Source organism: Lissotriton helveticus, chromosome 5_1 (assembly GCF_964261635.1).
Source record: "Lissotriton helveticus chromosome 5_1, aLisHel1.1, whole genome shotgun sequence".
Lineage (NCBI taxonomy): Eukaryota > Metazoa > Chordata > Amphibia > Caudata > Salamandridae > Lissotriton > Lissotriton helveticus.
The window spans coordinates 1,831,912,825-1,831,940,427 of NC_136065.1; the positions used below are offsets into that span (position 1 = coordinate 1,831,912,825).

Sequence of the window (27,603 nt, forward strand, 5' to 3'; positions counted from 1 at the left end):
GTTCCATCAGAATGAGGGTGATGTAATCATATTTCTTTAGGCCCTGAAAGAGACATTTTGCAGCATGTAGGATGCCTTTAAGGGGTGTCAGTGTGGTGTCTGTGTGGCCCTGGAGCAGGCTGTGGACAATATCCAAGTGCAATACAAGAGGGCTTAAACAGTAGTTCTCAAGTCGTTTTCTGGAAAAACAGTTTCACTTTCATTTGAAGAGAGAGCTGGTACCTTGTGTCTTTGTTTTTGCCAATGTGTAACTTAAGGATGACGCTGGTGATCTGGGTGAATCAAAGTGAATTTGGTATTTGGTTAAAGTTGTGGTTTGAAACCGTCAAGGTTCATGTTATTGAGCCAGGTTTGTAGTGTTTCTTGTTTGTTTTTGTGATGGAGATTAAATGACTGGCACTGGTTGATAGACAAATTAAGGGCCGCTGTGTCATAAGAAATGCTCAATATGACCACATAGAACGTTGGAGTGTCAAGGTGGCACGACACATATTGCTACGTTCAAGGGTGACAATGGAGGGATTGGTGCCAGAAAGTTGAATTAGGGCACCTAAAGTTGTTATGACAAAGTTAGGTGCTTGGCAGATGGATAAATGAGGGTCAGCAGTTGAGGCTAACACCCTAGGAGGCGTGCAGTCACGTACACATAAAAGGGGCTAGCTGATGTACATGGAGAAATGATCTATTTGAATTTGGGCCAAGGATGATCGACTAATTGACTGGTTAGTCCCCACAAAAGAAAATAGCCTGTGAGTATAGCTTTTGTCCTAGGAAATGGTAAGATGTGGGCAGCATGTCGAGATATCACATCAGAGAGATGAGGATCAACAGAATGAGGTGTGAACCCCTGGGAATGGGTAACCAGGGATCAACAGGTGAGGGTGAATCCCTTGGGGATCATAAGGTCAGATCTTGATAAATCATCTTACAACAGTATGTGATTGGCCTTTCAGACAGGCGAGATTCTGTTTTGTCTCTGTATCACTAACAAAGTGCTCATTCACCACGAAAGCAGCATCTTGAAACTGAAGTAACTAGACATTCATTGAGATGAGACCTGTTTTGACCTTTGATGAGATTAGAACCTGCATTGTGAGTTACCATAAGGAGCAAATGGAATGCTGGAATAAAATCTGGCAGGTTCATTTAAGGTTCAAAAGGCTGGTTAGAAAATCAATAGCAGATTGGGGTCAGTAGTAGTTGAACTTGAATAGTGCCCCAGGCATTACCTGCATCACAAAGCTCATTCTTTTTTCCCATGCAGGAGACTCAGATATGCAGCTCTTAAAAAAGAGGAGGTACCTGGCAATATCCCTATGATGTTAATCACCTTTCCATCGGCCAATGACCCAGGCTACCCGCAGAGACACCCAGGTATGCCACCCTATCAATCGGTTTCTTGCCTGAACCAATATGATACCCCAATATGAGACTACTAGCTACCTCAAAAAACTCAGCAATGCTTTTTCCGCTCACTCACACACCAAATAATATATCTCAAGATGCATCACCACCCACTTCATTTGCTGAATAAAAAAAAGGAAGAGTCCTGATCTCTGATCCCAGGTCATCCTGGGGATCCTCTATAAAACTCTATAAAGGCAAAAGTATGCACATTACCTCTCTTCCGTTGCTCCCTCTAACAGAGAGATATATCCCCACATATAAATGTCTACCTCCACCCTAATCCGCTCCTCAAAGCATTTTCTACCACACTTGTCTGCAGCCACTGAGAAAATTGCAAAGTTTTACAACACTTTAGTCTTCTATATCCCACCACATGATTCCATCTGCAATCATAACTAGACTAGACCTGAGTGAAATTAAATTTATATTGCCTTAATTTGTGTAATGTCAGGAATTTCGTGTTATGCGTCTTTCACAAAATTCCCAAAAATTACTCCATTAAGCTACATTGTGTAATTTTGCCATATTCTCTACAAAAATATATTGTGGAAACGTAGGAACAATACAAACCCAAGCAGCGGTTGTGGGTGGTGTGTTTTGGTGCTAATTTGTTTGAACAGTGCCCGTCTTTGCTGTGAAATTGACACAGGGATACATTTCACACTACAATGTAGTGCAAAAGCCATATTTGCATTTCACATTATTGCATATCATTTCACTTCATTTTCTTGAACTTTCATGGAATTATGCTTACGCAAATTACCCGAATTTCACAGACCTTTTATCATACCCTTCACACTCTCCAAATATCAATGTAGAGCCGGATTTAGAAATTGATGGACATGGTGCTCCGTTACAAACACGACGGAATGCCCTGCCCCGGCAAGCCCTCTGTCTGCCTGCCTCATTTAGAGACGAGTGGACCTTTACTATTTTCTCAACAGAGACCCCGTTGGCTCCATTCATGGAACACTTTTAACTACGGCCCGATGGGGTCGAGGTTTCCGGAGGAAGGATATTGCACCGTTCACCCTGTTTAGGGTGGACGGTGTAATGACTTTTTTTGCGTGTCCATCACCACCAGTAAAAGCGTGCCTTCATGACTGATGGTACAGTTCGGAAAACTTTTCCTATATTGATAGGAACCGCCATGACATCTGTCAGTGTAGAGAGTTGTCCTCGGGATTGGCAGACAACTCTATAAGTGGCGGGCAGAAGTCCCTCCGAATGTCAATTGTAATGTCCATATGGCCCATATTGCAAAAGTGTAAGCACAAAGAGGTCCAAGGGTGTGAGGTGAAACACTAGTAGCATTCTTCATTTGCCACAAGAGCATTCAGAGAGACCTTCTGGGACCCGCTCAATAGGAGATTTTCCACAAGGAGACTACAGCGCAGACAGTAAACCTACACAGACATGGCATTATGGCAGAACACTTACTGTCATTATCAACATAGCAGGGGCACTCTTCACCCTAGCCCTTCGGGGGTCTCTCTGAGGCACCCACAGTGGCGGGTGAAGTCTTTAACTGGACGCAATATGGGTAGATGCTGTTTGTTCGACGGCTCCAGCACTCAATAAACAGCAGCGTTCCCCAATTGGGGCTTGTCCCCTTTAGCACAGCTAGTATCCCATTCACCTGGGATAATCCTTGTTAGTGTAATCACATTTTCATCAAACTTGAGTTGCATTGTTTTTATTTTTTAATTTTTCAATGGTGGTATTCGGTGTTCATCATCCCACCTAATTTGAAGTAGTGATACTTTGTATTATATTGATCAACAATGAAAGTGTTGTTTTACATCATCCCATCCCAATGCATTTCGGGCCTATGTGGACCGTCGCCAGGGAATAGCAATTCTCACCATTGAAAAATAAAAAAAATAAAACATTGCAACTCAAGTTTGATGAAAAATTGATTTACTCTAACAAGGATTATCCCCAGGTGAGTGGGATACTAGCTGTGCTAAAGGGGACAAACGCCAATTGGGGAACACTGCTGTTTATCACAATTTGTTTACATTCAACGATCAGAGAGTGTAACCCTTTATGCACACAACACACCGAAAACCCATTTGGTGCAAGATTGGAAGATTGGGAGTGCATGATTCCTTACATTTGTGACTCCAGCATTCAATGACATAGTGGGTGAGCCCTGCTCAGTGTATGTGAGGTTGGCATGCTCCTCTACATGTTATAACCGTCAGTAAAAAAGGGGGTGGAAAAACCTATAATCCTAAGAGACAATGATACCGAAGCCATTTTTGTGGACAATGCTCCAAAGGCAATCATTTAGAAAGACCTAACAGGTGGGTAGGAAAAATATCCAACTCGCAAGGAATGCAAAGTGAAAGCATATGAAAACACAATTCAAATGTAATGATTGGATTAATCATATTCAAGACTCTTCATATGACAATCCCAACAAATATCAAGGTGCTACATGTGATGACTTAGTGCAAGTGAAGTCAGGTGGAGTAGTGTGAATGATATTTGTTGTAATTGTCATATGAAGAATCTTGATTATGATTAATCCAATTTTTACATTTGAATTGTGTTTACATGTTCTAACCATGTCAACATATGCAATGGAGAATGTGAAATAGACACAGGAGACTGCAAATGGCAGTGCGGGTGTGCCCTGCACTACAGTGTTAGTATGTCACATTCCTTTATCTAGTCACAATCAGTTGATTACCAATATAAAATGTAGCCCAGATCAAATCCTTTATTGAAATCTTTAAAACAGCTGATAGCCATTCTCCACCCTGCTTAGCCATTCAATCTCCCTCTAACCACTAACTACCCCCTTGACTCCCAGGCCCGGCTTTTTACCCACTACTTCACTATTCCAGCCCTTTGAGCTCCTTAAACTCCTTAGGTGTAAGAAATTGAGGGGCATATTATCAAGTCAGGAGATAAAATTATCACAGTTTTAGCGGCAGAAAACTGCAGCTAAAACGGCGATAATAGGCATGATAATATGCTCTATGGAATTCCAATTGAAGCCTATGTTAGATGCCCTTTACATTTAACATGGGCTTCAATTGGAATTCCATAGATCATATTATCAAGCCCATTATCGCCGTTTTAGCGGCAGTTTTCTTCCGCTAAAACGGCGATAATTTTATCACCTGTCTTGATAATATGCCCCTGAGTTATTTCTTGGGGGGCTAAGAACCCACCTGAAGTAATAATTACAATTCTAGTCAGGGTGAACAATTAAAGTCTCTGAATAAACCTGAAATCAACCCCCTGGTAGCTATGTCAGAGTCCTCTTCTGATCTTCCACAGGTCCAGGGGCGATCTGAAGTGATTGCCTAGAGATGCTGGCCCCGGCTAGTGAATGGGAATGACCTCTGGGGACACCCTAACAAATGGGGTAAATGTGAGGCTTAACCCTTCCCATTCTGGGCATTTTCAAGATGGTCAAAGTCTTTGGCCACACTAAACATGGGCTTTGTGATCTGAGGGTTTTAATCTGGGAATGCTCTATGGTAATCCTGGAGTCCTCCCATATCCAACACTAAATTCCAGTTTTAGGCTGTCCCGGTACCCCCAAAAAACTCCAAGACTGAAGTCTGATAGGGAAGGACAATGGGGATCTTAGAAACACCCTGACAGTGGATACACATACATTGTTTAGGCATTCTGTTTCTCTCCTTTGAAGTATGCTTCAAATGTTAAATGTAAATCCAGCAGACCTGTCAAACAGGTCTTGCTATTCCAGCACTGTGATGACACTGTGATGTCAAGCAGACGCCCGCTGTTATGAATGCCGGTCCGATGGGAAGACAAAATAAGGGTGCCGGCCTCAGGCTCATCTGCTTGTGACAGCCTACCCATTTTTGAAGTTAATTGGCTTGCTGGGCTCAGCCAACAGGCTATCCTATCAAGGGCAAAACAACAATACCTCCCCACCCTCAAGGCCTTTTGTCCTTATCCTGGAAGAAAGTTCACACCCCATCCATAGTTAATTACTGGCTGGTAGTACAAAATGCAGATTTCGCTTACAGGGATTTCAGACAGGAGAAAGGTAACTTTTTAAAAGTCCTCTTTATAAAATATTTCTTAGAAATCAGACGCCACCAGTGAATTGGGTCTGTAAAAATTATTTTAAACAGTCCAAAACTTTAATTTGTAGCTGTTTCCTAGGCAGAGATGAAATTTATGAAACGTAATATTGCATCCTAATGCTTTTCTATGGAACAGTCAGCACTGCTGCAGTGAAAATTGCTTTTTGGCTATTTCAATGTAAAGACATGCTTAACATTAAACTTTTACATGTCTTACCTTTACATACCGTGCACACTGCCTTATGCGCAATACGGCCTACTTAGGGGTGACTTATAGATTTTTAAAAGAAAGGCTTAGGCCTGTCACAATGATTAATTTTGCCAGGTCAAATTTGCAGTTAAAACCTGCACTGCAAAGCTACTGGTGGCAGGACTGAGGTCATATTTACATAGTAACTGCAATGGATGGCACAATTGGTACTGCAGTCCATTTGTGACATTTAACTTACAGGTCCTGGGTACACCTTGGTACCATATACCAGGGACTTACAAGTAAGTTAAATATGCCAATCATATATATAACAATTTCACCATGTTGAAAGAGAAGCACCAGCACTTTACCCCCCGTTAGCTGGGGAAAAGTGCATTGAGTACTATAGCCAACAAAACTAAGATTCATAAAAAAGGCAAAAAAAAGTATTTGGGGCGACCCTTCATAAAGGGCAAATTTCCAACATTCACAAGATAGAAACCCCCACAAATACCTAAGGTCACAATCTTATCTGCCTTCAAAGCATTGTCCAAGAACAATTTTCCACCTGAAAAACCCCCAGCATACAGTGAGCCAACTACATTCAACTGCTTTGGTTACCGAGTACCGAGTACCCTCGGCCTGGAAGCACGCCCTAATTCTGCCGCTGTTAAAAAAACCAACATCAGATCCCCTTGTACACACGAATTATAGACCAATCTCCCTCTTTCCATCCATGGCTAAGGTGATTGAGAAACACGTGCACCTCTCTATCTCCAGCTTCATAGAGAATAACAACTTGCTGCACGATTCTCAATCGGGTTTCCGTGCGAATTACAGCACGGAGACAGCCCTCTTAGAGATTACCGATGCCATTCGAGAGACTCTGGATGGTGGAGGGAAAGCTATTCTGGTCATGTTGGATTTGTCGGCGGCGTTCGACACCGTCCCCCATGTCGGTCTCCTTTCAAGACTATGGGAGATCGGCTTTCGGGGGACGGTGTGGAAATGGTTTAAATCATTTCTCACCAACCGCCGACAAGTGGTCTGGGCACCCCCGTTTTCCGCTGAAATGCCTCCGCTGGAGGTAGGGGTTCCGCAAGGGTCCATCCTGAGCCCCAGCCTTTTCAATATCTATATGGCTCCTCTGGCGGAGGTAGCGGAATCTTTTGGTGCCCAGATCATATCCTATGCTGATGACACCCAGCTACTTTTCACGTGTAACAAGGGTGAAGATTTTGACAGCAATCAGATTAGGGAATGTCTGGAAGCCGTGTTTGAATGGTTTCAGAGACATAGTCTGAAATGCAACTCGGATAAGTCGGAGCTGCTCTTCTTTGGAAGTCCTCCTAACCCCGAGTGGAAGTCCTGGTGGCCGCAGCATATGGCACCGCCTGAGGATACCTCGCATAAAGCCAAAAATCTGGGCATCTTGTGTGATGTAGATCTTTCTTTTAGACCCCAGATTATTGGGCTGACCGGAAAGTGCTATGGCATCTTGAAAATGCTGCGGAAATTCCTCCCACTAATATCCTTCCAACATAAAAAAATTATAGTTCAGGCCTTGATAGGTTCGCGTCTTGATTACGCGAACGCTCTCTATCTAGGCCTCCCCAAATATCTTTTAGCTCGTTTGCAGGTCATGCAAAACTCGGCCGCTAGAGCCATCTTTGGACTGCCGCGAAGGGCCCGCGCGTCAGAGTTGCTAGAGAGACTCCATTGGCTTCCAATTGCCAAAAGAGTCACCTTTAAGATCTTGACTCTGGCCTTGAAGGCTCTCCATCTAACCGGCCCTAAGTACCTCCGGAAACGGATGGTTTTTTATGCTCCAAAGAGGGCCCTGAGGTCCGCGCGACAGGCCAAAGCAATTGTCCCCATCGTTAAACGTGCTCGCACTGGAGGCCGCTCTTTTCGGTATCTGGCCCCGTGTTGTTGGAATGAGCTCCCCATTGCATTAAGAACTATGTCTAATCTGCTTGCTTTTCGAAAGGACCTGAAGACGTGGCTTTTCGCCCAGTAATTTCCGTGCTCCCACGTGGAGGGCTCTGTGTTATGTACTTACTTCTCTCTTTGCCAAAGCGCCGGGACACTCTTCGGAGTAGCCGTGCGCTATAGAAGAGCTTTCATAACATAACATAACATAACATAACAGCAATACCCCATCCCAGTTCTGATGAGTATTGCCCACCATGGACTAGTGTGTACTGACTATCACCCTTTTCCATCAAAACACCATCACCTGTATTTTATTTGTATTGACGGTAAGGATCTTTAAGGCGTAAAAGGCAGTAAGGGCATCCAATAGCTATTGACGACTAATAGGCATATGGTCAAGACTGAATAGGTCATCGGAATAAAGGAGTAAATTTATATGTGTGGTTCTAACTTGAGTGGGAAAACTCAACACCTGGGCCTGAATACAAATGATCTCTTAAATAGCAATCCCTGCGCAAATACCGTCTATGCACGTATCATAAGTCAGTCTACTCTATGCATATTGCTCATAGTTGGTCAAAACCCAGATCTAAAAACAGAAGCAAATTTTATTCCATCCAGAACTTCTGAAGACGTTTTAGTTACTGTGCGAAAAAAAATCTGATTTGGGCTGCAGCTCTTCTTTCAATGACTCAATAATGTTTGTCAAATTAGTGATTGAAAAAGAATCCTACAACATTATATCAGGTAGATTCTCCGAGAAAGAATCTGGAACAATTGATTTTTTTGTAAGGCGCAGCAATAAAATAGTTTGGAGAACTATTAAACTATTAAGATACCAGCTATCATTTGCAGCCAACGTTTCCTCTCTTTTTTAAAGCTAATAGTTTCCTTACTTACAACCCATGATCATAGCTTACTTTTTTTTTAAGGTGAAATGCTCCAGCACATTTTGAAAACATTTTAACAAAAATCATGGAGAAAATGGAGGCTAACAAACGGACAAGAAAAACAAAAAGCAAACCTACTCAACAGTAATAGCAAAAATTGTTCAAGCATTTCAAAGCAGGAGGTGACCAGAGCAGGGAATTTCTTGTAAACTCCAAGACTATTCACAAAGATACATTTGGCCATAAATGTAAAATTACAACCGAATTTAACTCAGTTACATGGGCAAGGAATTCATAAATGAATTTCTGGCTGGTGTAAGCCCAATTACATTTGCAGAGTTGTCCACCACTAGTGCTGAGGCGTCTGCATCTCTATATACTACTGAAGGGTTGGACTGAGGGTGTTCCAAGGCATGGTGCATCTTGGGAGTTTGTGTACACCCACAAACTTGTATGTTTGTGGCCATTCACAAACTCCAAGCATTTCCCTTTCCAGCCTTCATAGGGTTGGCGATATTTACTCCAGGCAAGTGGGAGAAATCCCTTTCCAGAGAGAAAATGTAGTGGGAATGTAGTTGAAGGACTTTATACACAGGGGCAAATATTTTAGCCACAGAGCGAAAAACAAATAAAAATGTGTATTTACACAGGGATTCCATTGCTCTGTGCAAAATGAACACCGTACAGAGGGAATTGAACCAAATTGCAAATCACTTGGTGGTCCATGGATCCCTCAAAGAAACCATGCAAATTCCAATCGAAATTATTGAATTCTAGACAGTAGCAAAAATCCATTTGGGCTGATTTAAAAATCTGAGAGCATGTTTGCTACTTTTAATGTGAATAGGCTTAGGGGCATATTATCAAGAAGGGCATTAAAAGTATCGGCGCTTTAGCGGCAGGAAACTGCAGCTAAAGCGGAGTTAATGGGCTTGATAATATCCCCTTGAGAATTCCAATAGAAGCCCATGTTCACACCAGAACATGGGCTTCTATGGTAATTCACAACAGCATCTTATCAAGCCCATTATCGCTGCTTTAGCGGCAGTTTCCTGCTGCTAAAGCGGCGATAATTTTAACGCCGTTTCTTGATAATATGCCCCTTAATACTTTACGTATCTACATATGATGTAGCTGTAATGCAGCAGTAGAAAATCAAAAGCAACTGTTGGTTTAGCGGAGACCTCAGCGCTATCTGGTGTACTAATGTACTGCTCTAAACAAAAAGAGAAAAACAAATGGATAGTGGGTTGTGATGAGAAGGTAGTTCAGAAGCTGAACCTTTGACTTTGGAATGTAAATACTATTCACAGAAACAAGAGTAAAGTGATGGCTGATGGTTCTATCCTCAATATTATATACGGGCCGTGACAAAGGTGCTGTAAGGCACCGAAACGCGTTGGTGTTTGTGACTCTGCTGGTCTATTAAACACGGTTTTTCAACTGCAACCAGAGTTCCGCTGTTTATTCATACTGAACAGGAAATGCTGTGTTTAGATAAATATATATTTATATATATATATATATATATATATATATATATATATATATATATATATATATATATATATACATATATATATATATATATATATATATATATATATATAGTCAATTTCAAGATGCACTGGGGCGAGGAAAAACACAGCAAGCCTCTTTATGAAGGTGCAATTATTTATTCGAAATCCTGCCGGCAGTCACCCCATGAGAACCGACATCCTTTACCTCAGCCAGACGCGTTTCAGGACATGGAGTCCTTTCATCAGTGGCAGCAGAAGAATGAAGAGTTCGCGCTGCACACGCACGGTTTTAAAATCCAATCACCTTCCCCGAGTGGGCGTGCACTGTGTTACTCAGTGGTTGCGCGCTCACCTTTTTCCAGTTCGTGCGGGTGTTACCCAAGTGGGTTGATGCCTGATTCCCATGTTGTCACTGCCATGCTTTGTGGAAAACAAAGTGCGCCCATGCATACTCCGCCCTGAACCGGAGCATGCACACCTTCCTCCCGATGATCCCAGCCTGTTCACAGCCGGGGCGGGTCCGTGGTTAAACGGTGGTCTTGATCCTCTGCGGCCGTGCCAGCCGCTAAATACAGTCAATTTCAGGATGCACTGGGGCGAGGAAAAACACAGGAAGCCTCTTTATGAAGGTGCAATTATTTATTCGAAATCCTGCCGGCAGTCACCCCATGAGAACCGACATCCTTTACCTCAGCCAGACGCGTTTCAGGACATGGAGTCCTTTCATCAGTGGCAGCAGAAGAATGAAGAGTTCGCGCTGCACACGCACGGTTTTAAATTCCAATCACCTTCCCCGAGTGGGCGTGCCGCCCCTGCGGCCTTCTGGTGATTGTAGTCCATGTGCACTGTGTTACTCAGTGGTTGCGCGCTCACCTTTCTCCAGTTCGTGCGGGTGTTACCCAAGTGGGTTGATGCCTGATTCCCATGTTGTCACTGCCATGCTTTGTGGAAAACACAGTGCGCCCATGCATACTCCGCCCTGAACCGGAGCATGCACACCTTCCTCCCGATGATCCCAGCCTGTTCACAGCCGGGGCGGGTCCGTGGTTAAACGGTGGTCTTGATCCTCTGCGGCCGTGCCACCCGCTAAATACAGTCAATTTCAGGATGCACTGGGGCGAGGAAAAACACAGGAAGCCTCTTTATGAAGGTGCAATTATTTATTCGAAATCCTGCCGGCAGTCACCCCATGAGAACCGACATCCTTTACCTCAGCCAGACGCGTTTCAGGACATGGAGTCCTTTCATCAGTGGCAGCAGAAGAATGAAGAGTTTGCGCTGCACACGCACGGTTTTAAATTCCAATCACCTTCCCCGAGTGGGCGTGCCGCCCCTGCGGCCTTCTGGTGATTGTAGTCCATGTGCACTGTGTTACTCAGTGGTGGCGCGCTCACCTTTCTCCAGTTCGTGCGGGTGTTACCCAAGTGGGTTGATGCCTGATTCCCATGTTGTCACTGCCATGCTTTGTGGAAAACAAAGTGCGCCCATGCATACTCCGCCCTGAACCGGAGCATGCACACCTTCCTCCCGATGATCCCAGCCTGTTCACAGCCGGGGCGGGTCCGTGGTTAAACGGTGGTCTTGATCCTCTGCGGCCGTGCCAGCCGCTAAATACAGTCAATTTCAGGATGCACTGGGGCGAGGAAAAACACAGGAAGCCTCTTTATGAAGGTGCAATTATTTATTCGAAATCCTGCTGGCAGTCACCCCATGAGAACCGACATCCTTTACCTCAGCCAGACGCGTTTCAGGACATGGAGTCCTTTCATCAGTGGCAGCAGAAGAATGAAGAGTTCGCGCTGCACACGCACGGTTTTAAATTCCAATCACCTTCCCCGAGTGGGCGTGCCGCCCCTGCGGCCTTCTGGTGATTGTAGTCCATGTGCACTGTGTTACTCAGTGGTTGCGCGCTCACCTTTCTCCAGTTCGTGCGGGTGTTACCCAAGTGGGTTGATGCCTGATTCCCATGTTGTCACTGCCATGCTTTGTGGAAAACAAAGTGCGCCCATGCATACTCCGCCCTGAACCGGAGCATGCACACCTTCCTCCCGATGATCCCAGCCTGTTCACAGCCGGGGCGGGTCCGTGGTTAAACGGTGGTCTTGATCTTCTGCGGCCGTGCCAGCCGCTAAATACAGTCAATTTCAGGATGCACTGGGGCGAGGAAAAACACAGGAAGCCTCTTTATGAAGGTGCAATTATTTATTCGAAATCCTGCCGGCAGTCACCCCATGAGAACCGACATCCTTTACCTCAGCCAGACGCGTTTCAGGACATGGAGTCCTTTCATCAGTGGCAGCAGAAGAATGAAGAGTTCGCGCTGCACACGCACGGTTTTAAATTCCAATCACCTTCCCCGAGTGGGCGTGCCGCCCCTGCGGCCTTCTGGTGATTGTAGTCCATGTGCACTGTGTTACTCAGTGGTTGCGCGCTCACCTTTCTCCAGTTCGTGCGGGTGTTACCCAAGTGGGTTGATGCCTGATTCCCATGTTGTCACTGCCAACTCGGGGAAGGTGATTGGAATTTAAAACCGTGCGTGTGCAGCGCGAACTCTTCTCTGTGTTTTTCCTCGCCCCAGTGCATCCTGAAATTGACTGTATTTAGCGGCTGGCACGGCCGCAGAGGATCAAGACCACCGTTTAACCACGGACCCGCCCCGGCTGTGAACAGGCTGGGATCATCGGGAGGAAGGTGTGCATGCTCCGGTTCAGGGCGGAGTATGCATGGGCGCACTTTGTTTTCCACAAAGCATGGCAGTGACAACATGGGAATCAGGCATCAACCCACTTGGGTAACACCCGCACGAACTGGAGAAAGGTGAGCGCGCAACCACTGAGTAACACAGTGCACATGGACTACAATCACCAGAAGGCCGCAGGGGCGGCACGCCCACTCGGGGAAGGTGATTGGAATTTAAAACCGTGCGTGTGCAGCGCGAACTCTTCATTCTTCTGCTGCCACTGATGAAAGGACTCCATGTCCTGAAACGCGTCTGGCTGAGGTAAAGGATGTCGGTTCTCATGGGGTGACTGCCGGCAGGATTTCGAATAAATAATTGCACCTTCATAAAGAGGCTTCCTGTGTTTTTCCTCGCCCCAGTGCATCCTGAAATTGACTGTATTTAGCGGCTGGCACGGCCGCAGAGGATCAAGACCACCGTTTAACCACGGACCCGCCCCGGCTGTGAACAGGCTGGGATCATCGGGAGGAAGGTGTGCATGCTCCGGTTCAGGGCGGAGTATGCATGGGCGCACTTTGTTTTCCACAAAGCATGGCAGTGACAACATGGGAATCAGGCATCAACCCACTTGGGTAACACCCGCACGAACTGGAGAAAGGTGAGCGCGCAACCACTGAGTAACACAGTGCACATGGACTACAATCACCAGAAGGCCGCAGGGGCGGCACGCCCACTCGGGGAAGGTGATTGGAATTTAAAACTGTGCGTGTGCAGCGCGAACTCTTCATTCTTCTGCTGCCACTGATGAAAGGACTCCATGTCCTGAAACGCGTCTGGCTGAGGTAAAGGATGTCGGTTCTCATGGGGTGACTGCCGGCAGGATTTCGAATAAATAATTGCACCTTCATAAAGAGGCTTCCTGTGTTTTTCCTCGCCCCAGTGCATCCTGAAATTGACTGTATTTAGCGGCTGGCACGGCCGCAGAGGATCAAGACCACCGTTTAACCACGGACCCGCCCCGGCTGTGAACAGGCTGGGATCATCGGGAGGAAGGTGTGCATGCTCCGGTTCAGGGCGGAGGATGCATGGGCGCACTTTGTTTTCCACAAAGCATGGCAGTGACAACATGGGAATCAGGCATCAACCCACTTGGGTAACACCCGCACGAACTGGAGAAAGGTGAGCGCGCAACCACTGAGTAACACAGTGCACATGGACTACAATCACCAGAAGGCCGCAGGGGCGGCACGCCCACTCGGGGAAGGTGATTGGAATTTAAAACCGTGCGTGTGCAGCGCGAACTCTTCATTCTTCTGCTGCCACTGATGAAAGGACTCCATGTCCTGAAACGCGTCTGGCTGAGGTAAAGGATGTCGGTTCTCATGGGGTGACTGCCAGCAGGATTTCGAATAAATAATTGCACCTTCATAAAGAGGCTTCCTGTGTTTTTCCTCGCCCCAGTGCATCCTGAAATTGACTGTATTTAGCGGCTGGCACGGCCGCAGAGGATCAAGACCACCGTTTAACCACGGACCCGCCCCGGCTGTGAACAGGCTGGGATCATCGGGAGGAAGGTGTGCATGCTCCGGTTCAGGGCGGAGTATGCATGGGCGCACTTTGTTTTCCACAAAGCATGGCAGTGACAACATGGGAATCAGGCATCAACCCACTTGGGTAACACCCGCACGAACTGGAGAAAGGTGAGCGCGCAACCACTGAGTAACACAGTGCACATGGACTACAATCACCAGAAGGCCGCAGGGGCGGCACGCCCACTCGGGGAAGGTGATTGGAATTTAAAACCGTGCGTGTGCAGCGCAAACTCTTCATTCTTCTGCTGCCACTGATGAAAGGACTCCATGTCCTGAAACGCGTCTGGCTGAGGTAAAGGATGTCGGTTCTCATGGGGTGACTGCCGGCAGGATTTCGAATAAATAATTGCACCTTCATAAAGAGGCTTCCTGTGTTTTTCCTCGCCCCAGTGCATCCTGAAATTGACTGTATTTAGCGGCTGGCACGGCCGCAGAGGATCAAGACCACCGTTTAACCACGGACCCGCCCCGGCTGTGAACAGGCTGGGATCATCGGGAGGAAGGTGTGCATGCTCCGGTTCAGGGCGGAGTATGCATGGGCGCACTTTGTTTTCCACAAAGCATGGCAGTGACAACATGGGAATCAGGCATCAACCCACTTGGGTAACACCCGCACGAACTGGAGAAAGGTGAGCGCGCAACCACTGAGTAACACAGTGCACATGGACTACAATCACCAGAAGGCCGCAGGGGCGGCACGCCCACTCGGGGAAGGTGATTGGAATTTAAAACCGTGCGTGTGCAGCGCGAACTCTTCATTCTTCTGCTGCCACTGATGAAAGGACTCCATGTCCTGAAACGAGTCTGGCTGAGGTAAAGGATGTCGGTTCTCATGGGGTGACTGCCGGCAGGATTTCGAATAAATAATTGCACCTTCATAAAGAGGCTTCCTGTGTTTTTCCTCGCCCCAGTGCATCCTGAAATTGACTATATATATATATATATATATATATATATATATATACATATATATATATATATATATATATATATATATATATATATATATGAAACTGCTCGTAGATTGAAGACACCCACACAACGTATGCATTAACCCTCCTTAGTTTGGCAGGCAACAGCAAGTTGATCCGTTCCTTCACAGCAAAGTCTTGCACCAACGGCTTACGTGTTTCGGGACCACTTCCCTTCATTATTGGCTGGGCGTGACAGGGGAAAGGAAACAGCGCACACAGTTCTTGCCGGTATTTATATATTCATGTTCTGCCTCAGTGGGCGTGTACTTGCACTGAATGCTGGGCATCATAGTTCAAGAGTGTGCTTGGGTCCTTTAGTAGGGGCCGCTGTACCTTCACCTCCTTAATTAAAATTCCATCGGATCGCTGATAAAAAACAGAGCCAGCCTGCTGCCTCGCTTGCGCCTCACCAAACAAGTGCATTGTTCCCAATTGTGCTTCAAAACCATGGCACATGGACCTGCTTCTCCAGCAGTGGGGTTGTCTTCGTGGCCAGAGCGGACCACAACATATTCCATATGAAACTGCTCGCAGATTGAAGACACCCACACAACATATGCATTAACCCTCCTTTGTTTGGCAGGCAACAGCAGGTTGATCCGTTCCTTCACAGCGAAGTCTTGCGCCAACACCATACATGTTTCGGGACCACTTCCCTTCATCATTGGCTGGGCGTGACAGGGGAAAGGAAACAGCGCGCACAGTTCTTGCCGGTATTTATATATTCATGTTCTGCCTCAGTGGGCGTGTACTTGCACTGAATGCTGGGCATCGTAGTTCAAGCGTCTGCTTGGGTCCTTTAGTAGGGGCCGCTGTACCTTCAACTCCTTAATTAAAATTCCATTGGGTCGCTGATAAAGCTGACAGAGCCAAGCCAGTGAGCAAGGGGAATCCTTCCCCAAAACGCGTATGGCGACCATGGCCAAGAAACTGCTGTGAGGACTGGTGCCAGCTTGCTACTGCCGACAGAATAAAGATGACAAAAAGTAGCGTTGTGAGTGGCGTCTTCAATTGTGCGAGCAAGTTCAGATGGAATATATGTGGCCCGCTCTGGCCACGAAGACACCCCACCGCAGTAACAGCGGGTCCGTGTGTCACTGACCAGGTGACACGCACAAGGAACAACGTGTCAGTTTGGAAAGGCGCAAGTCAAGTATCAAGCTGCTCCATTTTAATTGGCGACCTGACTGGATTTTATTGTTGGGAGAAGTTGGACAGCAATACTATTGTGTTATGAATTGGGACTACGGCAACCATAATGCCGAGTGCCGACACGCCTGAAGGGGCGGAGCCAAGAAGTTAAATCACCCACGAAGATCAACCAGGCTGTTCCCTTCCCCAGAGCCAAGCCAGTGAGCAATGGGAATCCCTCCCCGAAACGCGTATGGCGACCATGGCCAAGAAACCGCTGTGAGTTCTGGTGCCAGCTTGCTACTGCCGACCGAATAAAGATGACAAAAACCAGCGTTGTGAGTGGCCTATTCAATTGTGCGAGCAAGTTCAGATGGAGTACATATATATTAATGCACGTTGCAAGTGGTTTGGATGATACAATTATTGAATATGACATGTGGTATTCACCCACTTGGGTAATATTATCGTTATACTCATTATAGAGAGGGGTGTGCAGTTTTGAAATGGTGGCAGCATATATGATGTTAGGGAATTGAACACTGTGTCTACCCCTATTTTGTTACCACATTTCGTTAGAGTGAAAACTTTCCCCCCCCACACTCCCATTTTTTAGATAATATGGTATTATCTTTGCACGTTGGTTTAATCTTTTTTATTTAAAACCCAGTTTTGCCTTTTGTACATATGTAAATTTGTTATTCAACACTTTTTAACATTGTACCTTTATTGGCTTTCTTAACGTGCTCCGTGAACATGTCTTCTATGTCCATTACCAGGAACTTGTGTCAAACCAATAATGTGACTTTGTAATTATGCACTAGCACTTTAAAAACAGTCTGTCCCACCCCTAGCGTCATGTGACCAAGGCCTCTGAGTAGGCCGAAACGTTATGCTGGTGGCGATGCAACGAAATTGAATAAACATTCTCTTCACCTTAAGGCTGGGTCAGCTTTCGTTTGTTCAGGATCGGTGGTGCCCCGGGACATTGGGGAGTGCTGGTTCTTGCTGGACGAGTGCAGTGATATATATATATATATATATATATATATATATATATATATATATATATATATATATATATTATCCACCAATGCGCCCTCGCGCTTTCAGAAGGGCTCACCACGGCACTCTCCAGCCCTCCGGCTTTTAGCAATGGCTCCCGATGAACTTCCCAGCCTTTCTCCAAACAATTAGTTAAGTCCGACGCGTTTCGGGGCCAGAACGCCCCTTCCTCATGGACACAGGTACAAAGGCACATATTGCTCACCATCGTAGTTCAAACACACATTTATTTGAATCAACCGCCCTAAGTGGGTGTGGCTTTCAAGGTAAAGTCGCCAGGATTTCTGGTAACTGTAGTCCTGCAGGTGAGTTTCTAATTAATTTCCTTAGTAGGTTACATGCCCCTGTACAGTTTATGGTCATATTATAATCCTTTAGTAGGAGATGGAGGCGGGCTGCGAAGTTACAGTTTCAGTTGGAGTGTCGCGCTGACAGGCAGGAGAAGGTTCACCTGCCTCAGTCCTCACACGCGCTGCAATACACACCGCCTAGTGAAGCGGAGCTCCTTCCCACGGCCCGAGCCGACCGTGCAAATACATTATCCACCAATGCGCCCTCGCGCTTTCAGAAGGGCTCACCACGGCACTCTCCAGCCCTCCGGCTTTTAGCAATGGCTCCCGATGAACTTCCCAGCCTTTCTCCAAACAATTAGTTAAGTCCGACGCGTTTCGGGGCCAGAACGCCCCTTCCTCATGGACACAGGTACAAAGGCACATATTGCTCACCATCGTAGTTCAAACACACATTTATTTGAATCAACCGCCCTAAGTGGGTGTGGCTTTCAAGGTAAGGTCGCCAGGATTTCTGGTAACTGTAGTCCTGCAGGTGAGTTTCTAATTAATTTCCTTAGTAGGTTACATGCCCCTGTACAGTTTATGGTCATATTATAATCCTTTAGTAGGAGATGGAAGCGGGCTGGAAGTTACAGTTTCAGTTGGAGTGTCGCGCTGACAGGCAGGAGAAGGTTCACCTGCCTCAGTCCTCACACGCGCTGCAATACACACCGCCTAGTGAAGCGGAGCTCCTTCCCACGGCCCGAGCCGACCGTGCAAATACATTATCCACCAATGCGCCCACGCGCTTTCAGAAGGGCTCACCATGGCACTCTCCAGCTCTCCGGCTTTTAGCAATGGCTCCCGATGAACTTCCCGGCCTTTCTCCAAACAATTAGTTTAGTCCGACGCGTTTCGGGGCCAGAACGCCCCTTCCTCATGGACACAGGTACAAAGGCACATATTGCTCACCATCGTAGTTCAAACACACATTTATTTGAATCAACCGCCCTAAGTGGGTGTGGCTTTCAAGGTAAGGTCGCCAGGATTTATGGTAACTGTAGTCCTGCAGGTGAGTTTCTAATTAATTTCCTTAGTAGGTTACATACCCCTGTACAGTTTATGGTCATATTATAATCCTGTACAGGGGCATGTAACCTACTAAGGAAATTAATTAGAAACTCACATGCAGGACTACAGTTACTAGAAATCCTGGCGACCTTACCTTGAAAGCCACACCCACTTAGGGCGGTTGATTCAAATAAATGTGTGTTTGAACTACAATGGTGAGCAATATGTGCCTTTGTACCTGTGTCCATGAGGAAGGGGCGTTCTGGCCCCGAAACGCTTCGGACTTAACTAATTGTTTGGAGAAAGGCTGGGAAGTTCATCGGGAGCCATTGCTGAAAGCCGGAGGGCTGGAGAGTGCCGTGGTGAGCCCTTCTGAAAGCGCGAGGGCGCATTGGTGGATAATGTATTTGCACGGTCGTCTCGGGCCGTGGGAAGGAGCTCCGCTTCACTAGGCGGTGTGTATTGCAGCGCGTGTGAGGACTGAGGCAGGTGAACCTTCTCCTGCCTGTCAGCGGGACACTCCAACTGAAACTGTAACTTCACAGCCCGCCTCCATCTCCTACTAAAGGATTATAATATGACCATAAACTGTACAGGGGCATGTAACCTACTAAGGAAATTAATTAGAAACTCACCTGCAGGACTACAGTTACCAGAAATCCTGGCGACCTTACCTTGAAAGCCACACCCACTTAGGGCGGTTGATTCAAATAAATGTGTGTTTGAACTACGATGGTGAGCAATATGTGCCTTTGTACCTGTGTCCATGAGGAAGGGGCGTTCTGGCCCTGAAACGCGTCGGACTTAACTAATTGTTTGGAGAAAGGCTGGGAAGTTCATCGGGAGCCATTGCTAAAAGCCGGAGGGCTGGAGAGTGCCGTGGTGAGCCCTTCTGAAAGCGCAAGGGCGCATTGGTGGATAATATATATATATATATATATATAGATATATATATATATATATATATATATATATATATATATATATAAAATAAATTTTCGAACTTGATTAAACTTAGCAATTTTCGCCCAGCGAATTTCCAGTTAACCAACTGCAAATGATTTCTAGTGGATCCAATTCAGGCACATCATTATATAACTATATAATTTTATTTTGAACAACGCACTGTATGTGTCCTATAGAAGAACCACAGGAGGTTCTACTGGTTCATCAAATAGTAACTGGAGGCACCGCTAGACACAAACCAATTGCAAGGCAAAACTAAAATCATTTGGAATTTTCTTTGGAGTAGTTCTTTATTGGTCCAAAAAAGATTCCCCCTTGATCTGGTAGAAATCATTTCTAATTAGCGTACTAGAATTGGCATCAGTGCTGTTCACGTGAAATGCTTCCACTTTTAGGACAGAAGAGGGTAGAGGCGTTCCCAAAGGTAGTGACCAAAGTCGGCTCAGTGAGCAGAATGTCAAATTTAGGACAGGTGATAATATATTGCGATTGGTCTGCAGGGAAATCCTTCATGGCTATACTGACTATGACCCCCTACGAGTGGTTCGAGGAGTGGAAGGATGGCCGTGTGAAGCACAGAGGCCCCGAATACCAGGCCTACAAGATGGCGATTGCACAGACAATGATAGACACAGCTATGGAGAGGTTCCCACAACTGAAGGATAAGGTAAAGTGTGTTAATTCCACATAAACAATGCACCAAGACACAAGCAGGCACACACACTGAGACATCATTACATACAAAGAAAAATGCAGTGTTACTCAAACATGCACAAAAAACATACAGACCTGCACAAAGACCCATTCATACGTGAACCAGAATACACAGAAATTCACACAAACACACAGTTATTCATGAACATGTACAAGAAAACGAGTTTTAGCTGCAGTACATCCTAATCACTGAGGCCCAGATTTACCAAGGGCTTGCGACGCCGTTGTCATGTAAGGTGACGCAAGCCCTTAAGTTAGATTTAATAAGCCACACAGAGCCACCATGCATGGCTCTGCTTGGCACAGTAATTCTGGAGTAATACATGCCAGCACAGGTTGCTCCCTTTAGTTACTCTGAGCTGGGAAGAAATGCCATGGGTGGAGCAAGTGTGTTCCCACACTTCCACCCCTAGTTTTTGCACATTCCCAGATATACTAACCTAAACCTGGTAATGCGTCAAAATGTCACGCCTTCCCAGCAGAGGCGTAATGTAGAAGAAATATGTTTATTTCTCCTAATTTTTCCTCTTTCTACGTGTGCTGCATTCTGCAAAGAATATAAAGAGGAAAATGCCCTGAGGATTGTTTTTGTGCACAAAAAAATCCTGCCTGTAATGAAGGCACCCTTGCCCAATGGTGCAAGGGTGCCTGTCTTGGCGCTTGCTAACCATAAGTGTGCCAGCGCAGAGATAGAGCAGAATTGTGCCATATGTCAGTAAATATGGCACATTTCTGCCCTCTCCATTTAAAGCAGCGCAGCAAGTTGTCTTGTTTCATTTCACCAAATGTTAAGTAAATCTACCCCTAATTGTATGCAGGATACTGGTGATTCATTCATCCAACTCGCTGATATTCACAGAAGCATACAAATTTCATAAAAACACTTACATAGAGAAATTCTTAAAAACACTGTCACACAACTATTCACACAAATGCAGACATTCATAGATTCTTATAAACATTTCTAAACAACATGTAGACAAACATTCACACTAATATGGACGCAAAGACGTTCACAGATATGGTGACATAAGCATTCATGCAAATACAAACACACAGAAATGTCTGCTATACAAACACACAAAGACAGCCAAACTGACACACATGCGCAAAGGTACTCACTGAAACGGGGCCAGACTTGAATGCAGGTAAACACAGAGACACAAAATTTACTGAAAGATGTACACTTAAAAACGGACATTCAGATAAACACAGACAACCAGATATCATTCAAACAAATAGGAAACACTACCTTCCACACAAGCATGGCGACAAAGAAATGTACATAATCACAGTCTGAAACTGACACACAGATATGATGGCATTCATAGAAAAATGGACAAACGTGCATGCACACCTAAAAATGTATTGATTACTTTATGTATTTACTAGCAGCCCGCCCCGACCTTGTCCGGGAGCAATCAGGCTTCCCCGACCTCCGCCCGCCCTGACATAGCAGCCCGTCACTAAATGAGTGTTCAGGGCCCCAGCCCGCCCCGGCCCCCGCCCGCCCCCCTGCCATGAGAGTTCAGGGCCCCCGCCCGCCCCGTCCCCCGCCTGCCCTGTCCGCCCCGACCCCCGCCTGCCCCGTCTTCCCCAATCCCCGCCTGCCCCGACATTGTCCGTGCGTCCCCCGGAGCCTTACCTCAGCCGCCGCTCCTCCCCCGTGCTCCTCAGTTCACCGCTCTGCCGCTCCTCACCGCCTGTCCGCGGCTCCTCACCGCTCCTCCCCGCTTGTCCGCTGCTCCTCCTCGTGCTCCTGGACGCCGCTCCTCCCCGCGCTTCTGACGTCAGCACGCAGGTCGCGGCCGGCGCTTCTTTCGCGGGACTACTTTTTCCCCCCGCTAATTCAGGGGTTTATTTACAAGCCCCTTGTGCCGCCGGTGCATCACTTTTCTTAACGCACCGGCAGTGCAGTGTGGTACTTCATATTTCCAAAGCCACGCAAAGTCACCCTGCGTGGCTCCTTTTCAAGGCCTTGTAAATACGGCCCCTTTTCACTCATCACTTTACATGAAAGTGGCGTGCCGTGGGTGTTGCTGTGGGTGTTACCACGCAATACCCATGGATTCTGCCACATTCCAGATTTACAACATTTCGTAAACCTGGGCATGTGTCAGAATCCTATGTCTCCCTGGGGAGGCGTAAGGAGGCGCATCGAGGAGAAATACTTTTATTACTTCTCGTTTTTTCCTCTTTCTATATATGCTGAATTCTGCAGCACACATAGGAAGAAGAAAACACTATCAATGATTGTTTTTGGGCAGAAAGGTTTACCTTCACAATCAGTCCCGCAATGCAGGCACCCTTGCACCATTCTGCAAGGGTGCCTGCATTGGAGCATGGCAGCCAATTGTGCGCCAGTGCAGGGAAAGCACAGGGATGCATCATATTGTTGTAAATTTGACACATCTCTGTGCTTTTAAAATGACACAGCTCGGCGCAGCAAACTGTCTTGCGGTGCCTCGCTGCGTCATTTTGTTGTAAATAAGGCCCTCGGTATTTATGAAACACATCTGCAGCCCCAGGGGACATCATGGCGCTAAATGAAGCAAACCTCCTAAATTGCCAGGTAAAACTAATACTAACAAAATAGATGAGTTTTCTCATGCTTCAGCATCCATTAAATCAGCACTGCTCCACACCACACATCACGCTAACAACATTCTGCATTTCCTAACCACACCTCCTTTCAATCAGCCCTGACTACTGGAGGATGGCCCAGGAGCCCTAGACCTGCCTGATGCCCAGGGTCTCCCATTCTTGTATCACTCTCTGAGGCACCACGACCACTCTGCACCCTTGAGCTCTACTTTATAGACGCTACCAGAAACATCTTGCCATGGCCCCTCATGCCCTGGCTTCCCTGTTGGCAAATGCACTGATGCTGCCGCCATTTTCAGCAGGAACAGAGGAAATTGAACAGCACCCAGGCAACCCAAAAAAGGATCACTAGAGTAGAAAATACAAGTGAGATAAATCTCCAATGGAAAAAAGGTAAGTCTTCTTCCCAGGTGACATTGGGTACATCAGCTGCGGTCCGTGCAGGTAAAAGCGGTGGGGCGGGGGATTTTGACATACGACCACGAGGGAAAAATAATTATTTAATTTCCCCTCATGGTCGCATGTTGAAATCAAACCCCCCCCCACCCCCACACTCCCCACACAGGGCCCCACCACTTTTACCTGCATGGACCGCGGCAGGGGTACATGTTAGGAAACTTCTAGTCATACTTTTTACTCTTAAGTCAGCCAAACCCAAAAATCATATGCAACAGACCCCATCACTCTCACTTAACTCCCCTTGTATCATTGGTGCCTGCACTCAGGACCAGTTCTGCCTGAAGTGAGGTATGGTGAGCTGAAGGTTATGGGGGCAAACCGAGCTCCTATCACCTCTTCGTGAATCCTGGCTACTTTCCTTTTCTAACATCAAAGAGTTTATTAACAGTAGAATGTACCTTTTTTATTATACAAATATAATAAGAAGAGATTGCAAAAATTGTGGAAAAGTGGGACATTTTGCAAACATATGCCGAGAGCAAAAGAAAATTCCCACACAATATCGACCAAGAGTTTAATCGGTGATGGGGGTTTCTGGAAATACTGTACAGTCTGTGGTTACTGGTAACACACTACTGAAAGAGACTATGTCTGGGTTTGTTGTCTCACTTACTGATAATATTGCAAATGTTGATGACCCAAATGACATTCCTATGGAAAATTCTCCGATGTGTGTAGTGTTTGTGGCAAATGTAGAATTAAGGCTCATTGCTGATTCTGGATCGCCATGGATCATAATTTCAAAACAGTATTTTACTGAAAGACTTGTGTCTGTTTTTAATATGGTGGACATCATTCCATCTGACATAAACCAGACGAGTTATGATGGATCACGCATTGACATGATTGGATATTTTTAAACAACTGTGACATTTAAAGGGAGAATGGCTGGTATCAAACTTTATGTTTCAGTAAAAGGTATAAACGTACTTGGTTGGAGGGATCAGTATAAACTAGGAACAATGTTGAATCCCAGACTAAAAGATCCTGTAATTTTGGATGAATTTGTTGGTTCTAATCATATTTGTGTTACAGGCGAGGATGACATGGAGTCTTTTATAAAAGACTCATTTAAAGAGGTTTTCTCCGACAAGTTGGGAAAACTTAAAAACTATTCGCATCTCATCAAACTTAAGGCTGATGCTAAACCGGTTAGACAAAAAAATAAGACCTGTGCCTATCAATGTAAGGGAGGAGCTCAAGGACATGTTAACAGAATTGGTTAATGAAGGTATTATAGAACCCATTCATTCATCTGAGTGGGTTTCTCCAATTGTTTTGGTCCGCAAGCCAGATAAAAGTTTGAGGTTATGTGTGGACTTAAGGGCATTAAACTCTGAGATTGTGGTGGTTTGTCACCCGCTACCGAATTTTTATGTGGTAGTCTCCATGCTGGAAGGAGCCAAAGTACTTTCAACGCTAGATTTAAGATCTGCGTATCATCAGGTGCCATTGACAGATGATTCAAAAATGTTAACGGTACAAAAGGGGGTGGTAATGGACGGAGCATCTGAACCAATCAAACACTCACACTCAGTCAGATGATCTGGGTTTAATCCATCACCGTTCTTTAGCCCACTCTGCCACCCCAGTTCAGATATGGCTATATGCAAATCAGTCTGACCCTGTGCCTCATGGGAACAGTCCAGCCCTAACTGCCAAGCCATGCCTTCCCTGGACCGGAAACAAGCTTCCGAGGACCGGTTTCTGGCATTACAGCCATCTTCGGCCTGGCTTGCTTGAATTCAGTGGCAAAGTGAGCAAGGGACTCACGTCTGAGCATACCCTGCCACACTTATGGCGGCCAAAAGCGGTACAAAAGGGGGTGGTAATGGACGGAGCATCTGAACCAATCAAACACTCACACCCAGTCAGACGATCTGGGTTTAATCCATCACCGTTCTTTAGCCCACTCTGCCACCCCAGTTCAGACATGGCTATATGCAAATCAGTCTGACCCTGTGCCTCATGGGAACAGTCCAGCCCGAACTGCCAAGCCATGCCTTCCCTGGACTGGAAACAAGCTTCCGAGGACCGGGTTCTGGCATTACAGCCATCTTCAGCCCGGCTTGCTTGAATCCAGTGGCAGAGTGAGCAAGGGACTCACGTCTGAGCATACCCTGCCACACTTATGGCGGCCAAAAGCGGTACAAAAGGGGGTGGTAATGGACGGAGCATCTGAACCAATCAAACACTCACACCCAGTCAGAAGATCTGGGTTTAATCCATCACCGTTCTTTAGCCCACTCTGCCACCCCAGTTCAGATATGGCTATATGCAAATCAGTCTGACCCTGTGCCTCATGGGAACAGTCCAGCCCGAACTGCCAAGCCATGCCTTCCCTGGACCGGAAACAAGCTTCCGAGGACCGGTTTCTGGCATTACAGCCATCTTCAGCCCGGCTTGCTTGAATCCAGTGGCAAAGTGAGCAAGGGACTCACGTCTGAGCATACCCTGCCACACTCAAGAACGGTGATGGATTAAACCCAGATCTTTTGACTGGGTGTGAGTGTTTGATTGATTCAGATGCTCCGTCCATCACCACCCCCTTTTGTACCGCTTTTGGCCGCCATAAGTGTGGCAGGGTATGCTCAGACGTGAGTCCCTTGCTCACTTTGCCACTGGATTCAAGCAAGCCGGGCTGAAGACGGCTGGAATGCCATAAACCGGTCCTCGGAAGCTTGTTTCCAGTCCAGGGAAGGCATGGCTTGGCAGTTCGGGCTGGACTGTACCCATGAGGCACAGGGTCAGACTGATTTGCATATAGACATGTCTGAACTGGGGTGGCAGAGTGGGCTAAAGAACGGTGATGGATTAAACCCAGATCTTTTGACTGGGTGTGAGTGTTTGTGTTTGATTGATTCAGATGCTCCGTCCATCACCACCCCTTTTTGTACCGCTTTTGGCCGCCATAAGTGTGGCAGGGTATGCTCAGACGTGAGTCCCTTGCTCACTTTGCCACTGGATTCAAGCAAGCCGGGCTGAAGACGGCTGGAATGCCAGAAACCGGTCCTCGGAAGCTTGTTTCCGTTCCAGGGAAGGCATGGCTTGGCAGTTCGGGCTGGACTGTTCCCATGAGGCACAGGGTCAGACTGATTTGCATATAGCCATGTCTGAACTGGGGTGGCAGAGTGGGCTAAAGAAGGGTGATGGATTAAACCCAGATCTTTTGACTGGGTGTGAGTGTTTGATTGATTCAGATGCTCCGTCCATCACCACCCCCTTTTGTACCTCAAAAATGATAACAGCACTCATCACACCTCAAGGGTTATATCAATATACAAGGATGCCTTTTGGCTTAGCCTCGGCGGCATCATTATTCCAGAGAATCATGTTTAACATCTTTAGGGACGTGGATTCTTTTGTAAAGTGTTTTCAGGAGATATTTTGATTTTTTTTCAGGAAACAATCAGTATCATTTAAAACACTTGTCTGAGGTGTGTAGTAGGTTGGAGAAAAATGGGTTAACACTTAAGGCTCACAAGTGCAAGATGTTCAAGAAAAGTGTAGAGTATTTAGGGCATACCCTGACAGGTGATGGTGTGATTCCCAAGAGATCAAATGTGGAAGGCATTATGACGGCTCCATCCCCAAAAAACAAAGACCAGTTACTATCCTTTGCGGGGATGTGTGAGTATTACTCTAAATTTGTGACAAATTTTGCAACCAAGATGGAGCCTTTAAGAAACTTATTAAGGCATAATGCTCAATTTGACTGGTCGGATTCACAAGAAAAGGCTTTTAATGAGATCAAACACAATATCATTAATGCACTCACATTAAGACCTTTTTGTCTAAAAAATCTATGTATAATAACTGTTGATGCAAGTCTATATGGTATTGGAGGAGTATTGTCTCAAAAAAGTGGATGTGAAGAGTGGAATGTGTGCTTTGCGTCAAGAACTTTGAATAAGACAGAAAGGCATTACGCTGTTATTGAGAGGGAACTGCTTGCGTGTGGGATATAGAGCATTACAGGAACTATATCTGGGGAACAAAGTTTATTTTAAGGACCGACCACAAGCCTTTAGTTAATATACTTTCACCTGGTGGTGGT

The 27,603-nt window shown here is 46.1% G+C and overlaps 1 protein-coding gene across 1 annotated transcript in view; it reads left to right on the top strand.

Annotated features, from left to right (window-relative positions):
- The window catches only part of LOC144755872 (all-trans-retinol 13,14-reductase-like), a 587,155-nt gene that overhangs the window by 444,836 nt on the left and 114,716 nt on the right, over positions 1-27,603 (top strand). The window contains exons 8-9 of the mRNA XM_078645238.1: positions 1,265-1,374; positions 20,270-20,436. Of these exons, the coding sequence (XP_078501364.1) occupies positions 1,265-1,374; positions 20,270-20,436 (277 nt within the window). The remainder of the gene's footprint in view (positions 1-1,264; positions 1,375-20,269; positions 20,437-27,603) is intronic.